At 49.1% G+C, this 8,725-nt stretch overlaps 1 protein-coding gene across 1 annotated transcript in view; it reads left to right on the forward strand.

Moving 5' to 3' along the window:
* Positions 1-539: 539 nt before the first annotated feature.
* VAMP4 (vesicle-associated membrane protein 4) overlaps positions 540-8,725 on the forward strand; it is a gene marked incomplete at its 5' end in the record, with an annotated part of 9,804 nt that continues 1,618 nt past the window's right edge. Inside the window, 4 exons of the mRNA XM_009871901.1 lie at positions 540-623; positions 987-1,037; positions 7,716-7,816; positions 8,353-8,432. Coding sequence (XP_009870203.1) covers positions 540-623; positions 987-1,037; positions 7,716-7,816; positions 8,353-8,432 — 316 coding nt within the window. The remainder of the gene's footprint in view (positions 624-986; positions 1,038-7,715; positions 7,817-8,352; positions 8,433-8,725) is intronic.

Genomic DNA, 8,725 nt, shown 5'->3' on the forward strand with positions numbered 1-8,725 from the left:
TGACCTCTCATGCTACCTCAGGGTTACCCCAGGGTGGCTGTAGGCACGGCTGATGCTTTTTTGAGCAGCTGCTGTTGACCGAGGGCAGCACTGGGAATCCTCCCTTGAACGGAGAGGACCTCCCTTCCACAGCTGGCCTGTGCAGGGGCTCTGCCTTCTGCTTTCCGAGGCAGAGCTCCATCACGGGGAATTGTACTGATACCCAAAATTGGGATCTGAACCTGCAGGGGTGACTGGCCCTTAATGCAAATCCAGTTTGGCTTGGTCACAGAGGTGCAAGTTGTTCCCAGTATAGAGCTGCATGTTGGTCTGTGCTTTACAGCGTGAGCAAGCATGGCTGAGGGAGTAATAGCGGCACAGAGACATCCAGCTTAGTCCTTGGTTGCAAGTGGGGAGAAGCAGCACGACTCCAGACACCTAAAAAAGTACCGTTGATCCACTCTGAAGGAGGGCTTGTGTGTAACCTGCAGTCAGAGGATGCTGATTGCATGCTGAGGGCTGGGAACAGGTATATGAAATGGGGGCTGCCTATTGACAAGGTGGTTTGGTTTTTTTTTTTTTTTCCTGTGTTTGCAGAGGAACCTGCTCGAGGAAGATTCAGATGAAGAGGAAGACTTTTTCTTGTGAGTTTCTGAGCGGCTGCCGAAGGGAATGCAATGTCTTAACTGCCTACAGCTCTGAGACTGGAGGCGTTGAATAAAAAAAATGCTGCTCCCTGCCACATAGGTGGGAATCAAAACCTTTGATTTCTTTGAGGTGATTTCCCAAAGCCTTGGCATTGAGCGAGAATTAAGGCCTAATAGCTGTGACCTTTGTAAAACTGGGGTGTCCCACATACCCTAAAACATGGGAGGGACTGATGAGAGGTATGAGGACAATCCTCTGTCTGCAAGATGCTGATTCTCTCTCTCATGTCTTTTAAATCTGGTTTAAAAGTATGTTTTTATTGTATCTTCCATCCTGATTGCTCTCTTTTCTGCCTGCAGGAGAGGGCCTTCTGGACCAAGATTTGGACCCAGGAATGACAAGATCAGGCAGTAAGTTGCTGTTTCTCAGTGTCACACAGATAATATTTTATTCTGGCACTGTGAGCTTCTGCTGCTGTCTTACTGGAGTATTCCTTTGTAGTTCTGGGTATGAATATGGCTTGTGTTTGCTTTTTCCAATTGACGTTTTCTCCCATATGTGTCCACAGCCAAGGGAGATCTCAAATTCAATTCAAGCTACAGAGAAACTGTGCTGACAGAGACGAGGGGATGGGATTGCATTAAGTAACTTAGTGGAGTTTCTAAAGCCCTCGCTGTATTCTGGGGGTGACCTGTCCCATGCTTTCATGAGGCTCTTTTTTAAGAGCATTAACCCTGAATTTTAACCTTCACTAGCACCACATTTTATTGTTTTATTGCTTTCTTCTTCATCCTGTAACTTGCCCCTCAATGTTTCCAGAAAGCAAATGGTCAGGAACATACCAGGACTGTGGTTTTTAGACAGCTGCTGGTCCTATGGCCTCCTCCAGATAAAACCTGATACAGGTGACCTGGAGATGAGCAGTGACTCAGTGGGGTCAAAGCAGCTGGAAAACAGGAAGCCATTAGGGCTGGAGGAGGATTCCTGGCTGTACTGGGGCAAGAAGGAAGACGTGAGCACTCCGAATCCTTCTCCCATCGAGTCATTTCCTGGATGATGCTTGTTCTGGGCTTCAGTTTGTCCTGCCCTTTCCTGCGAGGGATGTGATGGTGACACTTAATAATGGAAATGGAGGGGAGGGGGAATATTCACAGGCCCCTGGTTTGCGTTGCGCTGTTTCTTTTGCTGACCACTGCAGAGCCAGACCAGAGATCTCTGTGGGGACTGGCGATCAGGTGTTATTCAGGCAGGATTGGGTTGTGTGCAGCCTGAGTGTTGCTCTTTGTTAGGTGCTTTTTCACGCCAGGAAGAAGCCAGCGCAGCTCTGAGATGACTCATTGCCAACATCACCGCCAGGCAGTGCTTGCTTGTGTGCCCCCACTTGCCACATTACCTTGAGGGGTGAAGTGGTCTTGTTATTGCAAGGAACATACCTCATTCCAGGTCCACATCTGTCTATCTAGGCCGCATCTATCTAGTCTCTAGAGCATCTATTATAAAATAGTGTCTATTTTTTGCCCTCGTCGATGTTGATTGCTGTGTTTAATAAGCACTTGCAGTGTGCAGTCAGCATTTCTTGTCAGGGAGCTTATTATTAAGTTTCTGATCAGACCAACCCTTATGCTGGATGGATTAGTGCCCGATCTCGTAATGATGCAGTTTGCTCTGGTTTCAACGGAGGAGAAAAAGGAGGGTTGGGTTGTTGATGAAACACTGTAAGAAAAAGGCATTTTAGAGAGGAATTAGAGTATGTGGAGAGCTGAGGGATAGCTGGGCAAAGCTAGAGAGACCGTAGTTTTGTGGGGCTGGGGGAATGAGGTGTGAGGGTAGGCATAAAAGGAAACCGGATGGAGGATTGGGCAGAGGAAAAAAGTGGTGGAATTATGGGAGCAAAGGTGTGGAACATCTTGAATGCGAGGGGCAAGACTGGAAACTTAAAAGGAAATGGGATGGAGGATTGGGCAGAGGAAAAAAAGTGGTGGAATTATGGGAGCAAAGGTGTGGAACATCTTGAATGCGAGGGGCAAGACTGGAAACCTTTTCTAATTGTCCCTGGCAGCAAAGGAGCTTGAGTCAAGGCGAAGAGTTTGGCATCAGAGACCCTTGAGGCTGTCTCAGCAGGAGAAGTAGATGGTGGGGAACGCTGCAAACCTCGTAGGGGAAAGATGCGAGTTAGAGCCAGTAACCATGGTGGGAAGAAGCGTGACAGTTCCCTCTATGCTGTGTGTTGTCCTGATGTGTCTGGAAGCTCAGGCTTTGTTGTCCCAACAGCTGCTCCACTGGGGTGGAAGCTGCCCTGGTGACTAACTGGATTCACGGGGTCCCTAGGTTCCTTCTGAGACCTCCCCGTCTCCAGGGCAGGCTGGAGCCGAAAGGTAGCTTTTAACGGTCTTTTTTCCTTTTCACTATAGTTACAAAGAACAGATAAGGGAGAGCTGGTGTCCCTTCTCTTCTTTTGCTTCCAGGCCTTCTGAGAAGTCCTGAATGTGTGTCGTGAGAGCCCTTAGTGTCTTTCTGGGGGAAGTTGGGGACATTCATCTTCCGCCTGGATTTCTTCACTTTAGAATAGGAATCTCTCTTCACAGGTCATCTTTTCAAAAACTACCAAATATCTGCCCCCTTTTCTGTGCTTCTTGACTTCCTTCACTGCTGATGGTTCAGCTGTGTTGCTGGATTCAGGTTCCTGCTTGTGCTGGTGATGAGGCTCAGAATGCTGCTGTGGTTCTCTGGGAGCCAAGTCTTGTTCCTCGTGATTCCTCCATTGCATGTGACCAGCATCCAGGGTGTGGCCCAGGTTGCTCTGTGTGGGTGCAAGCCCCAGATTATGTCCCAAGGAGGGTTTGGGGAATTGTTTGAAGGCAAGAGTTGACAGCAGCTTCCCAGGGCCTGGGTGCTCGTTGCAAGTGGGTGGTTGTGCAATGGACCCCAGCCGCAGTCCAGGCTTTCATCTAAAGGTGATACGGACACCATGTTGTCGGGCATTGTTGTTGGGTATAATCCTTTCAAGAACTGAAAGGCTCCAGGGAAGCACAGCCTGCTGTATTCCTCACAGCTGGGATGAAGCAGCAATTTAAATCCAGGGATTTGTGGTACATTTCAGGACTGATGCCTCATGATTGAGTACAGCCAGGCAGCCCCTCCACAGAGAGCTGTGCCTCAGGGAGCGCCGCGCTGGCCTCCTGCCTTTGCACCATCCGTCTGGCTTGGCTCTCCACCCTGTTCCCTCTTCCCTGGGCTACTGCCGCAGCGAGGGGTGCTCGGGTGTAATTTGCGACAAAATACACGGTGCTATTAATATCGCTGGGTTGGAAAATAGAAGTGTGTCAGGCTGGCTGTAAACAGGCGGCTTGGAGACAAGCAGCAGCCTTGAGCAGCACATCCCATGGTGTGTGCATGGCCTGTTTACAGTGTCTGAAGAATGCAGCACTGTTGTTAGCCCAACACCGTGACCAGCCCAGAGAGTTTTTCAGGGGTTAACCCAGTGCAGCCAGAATGGAAAGGCTTATTCCTCCCACTCTGCACCCAGCAAAGCACATGGAAAGGAGACTAGACCAAGCCAAGCACCATTAGGTCTCTTCTTGTTGCTTTGACAGTGCACACTTGCTGTCCATGTTAAAAGCATCATGTCTGCAGTAATTAGTAAGAAGGAGGGTCATGGAAGACGTATTTTATGCTTTTGTCTTTCTGCCTTTCCTGGCAGGTATTTATTCTTCTTTATTTCTCTTGGAAATCTGGCAGGAGTGAAGCACATGAAATACATGTGTTAAAACCCAAGAGCTCCCTAACAGGAAACGCGCGTCATGTTAGAAGATTTATTCTCTCTTGCCAAATAAAACAAGAAAATATTTTCTTCTTGATGCAACCTGTGTTTCCAACCTCAGGCATGCCAAACTAGTGGGGAATTGTTGAATTTGCTCTGAAACTGCAGGGCTAACGCATAAACTGGGCATCTTTCAGCCCCTTCCTGGAGCAGTGCTGAGTGGGAGACAGCAGATGCAAGGACTGGTCTGGTTAAGGCACTGTGTGGAGATCAGAGTTTTATTCCCTGGCTGGGTCTTTTCCTTCCTGTTTGGGGTTTGTTGGGTTTTTTCCCCCCCCCCAGGGTCCTCTTTTTGCTTCAGATACCAAAAGATGTTGGGCTGCTCAAATGTGTCTGTGTTCCTTAAACACCTCGATGTTTGCCAGAGTTTAGGCCTTGATTTCTCTCTGCCTCTCTTCTCTATCTGTGAAACGTTCTGTGCTCTTGGAGCCAGCTAACAGCATGCCCAGGGTATGGGAAGGCAGCAAAGGCACGAAGCGTTTTGCCAGCAGCTCAGCTGAAGACAGCTGGGATGCTGAAATGCACCTTGGGCAGTGGGGTCTGTGCTCCGTAAGTGTCTCCTAAATGCTGGCACGCACCAGAGCACCTTGAAGTTACGTACCTGCCCGCTTTGCCTCGAATGCTTTGGGGTGTGCCGGGGCTGCAGCAGCATCTCTTCAGGCTCTGACCCGTACTGGCAGGGATACTGGTGGCCTTGCGTTGCGCTGCACGTTCCTAGTTGCATTGTAACCTCGTGTGCTCCTGCTTGGAAGTTGCACCAAGGTAACTCGGTTACAAATCCGTTGTGGGAGGAAGTCTCTTTATTTTGCAGCCAGTAAATTATTTTAGAAACATTTACAATACTGCAAATGTAGTCTTCTGCCTGTGAAGCTGATGTTTAAGGTCTCAGAGTTTTTGCCAAGTTGGCTCATCTGGGATAGCAGATGTTTCTGCTTTTTCACTCTCACCCCAAGCTATAGCAGCTGGGACTTGTCCATTGTGCTGAGGTAAGGAAACCTCCTCTCAGAGCGTGCCTCCTCCTCACATCCTCACCTGCTGCCCCAGGGAAGGACCATGGGGGCTGTGTGTGTCCTCCTGCTCCACAGGGTACTGCTGTGTGTTCCCCAGGCAGCATCTGCCCCTTGCCTCACACCTTGTAAAACAAACGGTGGATCAGAACAGCCTCGTGGGCATGGGGCAGGTTCCTGCGGAGAGACATTTGAGGGTTGTCTACGCCTTTTTCCTGCAGATAAGGAACTCCTGGCAGGCGGCTGCTGTGGATGTGGAAGGCAGGAGCTGCCACTGTGCAGCATAGGTGGGTTTGGTAAGATGCTGCTCCCACGGACCCTGCGAGGCGGTGCAGGGAGAGCAGGTTCCTTTCTTGGGGTATCCTAAATAAAGCACATTTTTACATGTGCTACTGGAGTCCAGCACATGACACATGAGGGCTGTTGAGTCTGAAATTTGCTTCAGAGGGATTGCCTGGCTGTTCCAGCTCTGGAAGGCCGCAGTGCAGTGGATCTACAGAACCGAATCTGAAATGCCAAGTGGGGAAGCCCATTCGTATTCAAAGACCTGGAGGTCGTTCTAGAGCTTTTGGGGAAGAAAAAAGCCTTTTCTTTTAATGACTTTCCTTGCCTGTTTTTGGAATGGCAAATAAATGTGAGCAAGGCATGTGCTTTTCCATTGCGACCTCTATTGCTTGTTGCAGACACTCCTCAAGTGCATCTCAGTGCGTGTGTCTGCTCAGTGAGAGGCACGTACCTGGTTCGGAGACAGGAGAAGTAGGTCAGTGTGAACCTATATCTAATTAATCAATTTTAGAGATGTCGTGGCTAGGTCAGGGCCCTGTTTCTGGTTCTGCAGTGCCCTGTTGACTGGCCTGGAGCAAGTTCCTCTGCGTCTCCCTTGGCTCTAGCTTCTCAGGCTGTGGTGAGGGCTATGCTGTCCTCATCCTACCAAGTTCTCTGAGCTTAGGTGCTGGGTGGTGGCTCTCTAAGTGGTGGAGTTGTGTCTGGTGCTGCTGTAAAAACCCTAACTTGGCAAATAACATCTTTGAGCTTCTTCATCTGTGAGATGGCAGAGGGGAGCAGAGTGTTTTGCATGGGTCTAAAGAAGAAGATGATGTGACTGGATAATCTGGGGAGCAGGACAGTGCAGGTGCTGAAGATGAGGGGCTGGCAGTCCTTCTCCTTGGGGACACCACAGCTGCACTGTTAATAGCCGGTGTACATTTCTGGTAATGTAGAGAGTTGCTGAAATGGTCTATTTGTGCTGCATATTTAGCAAGTGCTGGATGCATTTCAATATGTTTAAAGGGGTTAAATGTGTTTAATCAAAGCGATGTAAGCCGTCAAAGCTACGATTTACGCAGAGTGAGTGGCATGGAGCTATTTCTGTTTTGTTGCCTTGTGTGTAGCCTTGCCTGCAAGACATCGCTGTTGCTGTTTACTTTCTGGGAACAGTATGTCTCAAACAATGTATTGTCTCCCTAGGGCCCCAAGAAACTTCTTATTTCTGTCTCCAGGAAAATAGAAGTGTATTAGCTCCAAAATATGAACTAAATGTAGCAGTATTTTTCCACCAGGAGAATTTTTCTCTGTTACCAGTGTGGCTTTTTTTATGAAGTGAATAAATGCATTTATAATAACCCTGCGGGTGTGATTTAGGCTACTGTTCACTGAAGCGATCTACCCACAGAGTTGCATAATCTATGAGAAGATGGATTATAATAAGTTTGTTTAGTTCATATCAGCCATTTCTTTACTGTCCTCTTGATGCCCCTGGCAGAGAGGGTTTTATTTAGCAGCTCCTTTCACGGAGCAGGAGAGCACACCTTGATTTCACCCCAAGTTATTCAGCAAAGGTGTGGTGCAGCATTCTGTGGAATCAGGAAAGCTAGGGTGCCTTTTTTCTATTTTTCCCTATGAAGTGAACTCCTTCATGACAAAGGTGCCCACCAACAGCAATTGGTGCCTTTTCTTATTGCTTTTGTGTGTTTAAAGATGTTACAGAGGGTGTCTTGCTTCTGCTGACTTCCCAGGGCTCTCTTTGAGCCCCGTATATTCCCTTGTAGTACCTGGGATTGCCAAATACCCGCTCCAGGTGATACTGTGCCTTTAGCTTTGTCTCAATCCCATCAACCTTCCTTGGCTGTTGTCCACTTTGATTTTTGTCAGTGAGCTCTCAGATCCCACCAGCCCGGGCAGCTCTGAGGGAAGGATGGTGTCGCAAGGCACAGCTGGTGGTGCTTGCTTCTGCTTCTCACACTGGCTTTGCTCTGCTCTAGTGTCCAGAACCAGGTGGACGAAGTCATCGACGTTATGCAGGAGAACATCACGAAGGTGATTGAAAGAGGCGAGCGGCTGGATGACCTGCAGGATAAATCAGGTGCGATGCTAAACGCAGCTCTGCTGACCTGTGCCCACATCTGTTCCTTGTTTTTGGTTTCAGTTCAGAAAGCACCTACTGACAGACCTGGGCTTGTATTTCTATCCTTCGTGTGAGTGGTGTTTCCCAGCCTTTGGCTGCAGGTCTAACTTTCCGCCAACATTCTCTTCTTCCCACCTTTGCCTTCTGGTGCTCAGGTGTAAGCTGAGTGCTGTGATCTAATTGATCCTTCAAGCGAAGGTAGGTCGGCGTTTATCCCAGCAGGCCTGAGCACTTCAGGTGTCCACTCGCTTCTTGGCTTGCAGAGCAAATCCCTGTCCTCAGAGGGCAGCCAGTACAAAGGGGGCTCAGTGGGACTCGGGTCTGTGTGTGCTTTAGCAGAGGGCGTCGCTGCTGTGGCTTTGGTGAATCACGCTGTGGTTGGGTCTTTTTGCCCTAACACCAAGTTTACTGCTTAAAACTCAGTGGAGTTAGTAGGAGTGGATGCTCTGACTGTATGTGCACTGCTGAATCGCCTCTTTTCTGTCCTTCTCTAGAAAGTTTATCAGACAATGCAACAGCTTTTAGCAACAGAGCTAAGCAGCTTCGGAGACAGATGTGGTGGCGAGGCTGCAAGGTGAGCAAGAACAGGAACAGGCAGGGGTGGCTTTGTGGAAGGGTGGTTACCTGCCCTCCCTGGGAGGGAATGGATGTCTTGGGTTACAATATGTAACCAAAAATGTGTAATTCTATTTTCATCTGTTGAAACCGACTGGAAGATATTTTTATTTCTTGTAAAAAGGGTGGGTGCCTTCTGTTAATGGGTAATCATGGGTTAATGATGGGCAGTCAGTGGGGCGAGGCCACCCCTAGCCCGAAGCGGGGGAGCCGGACCTGCCACGTTGCCCTCGTGGCCGGCGGGGGGGCCTG

The sequence above is a fragment of the Apaloderma vittatum genome, unplaced genomic scaffold (genome assembly GCF_000703405.1).
Source record: "Apaloderma vittatum isolate BGI_N311 unplaced genomic scaffold, ASM70340v1 scaffold33266, whole genome shotgun sequence".
Classification (NCBI taxonomy): Eukaryota; Metazoa; Chordata; class Aves; order Trogoniformes; family Trogonidae; genus Apaloderma; species Apaloderma vittatum.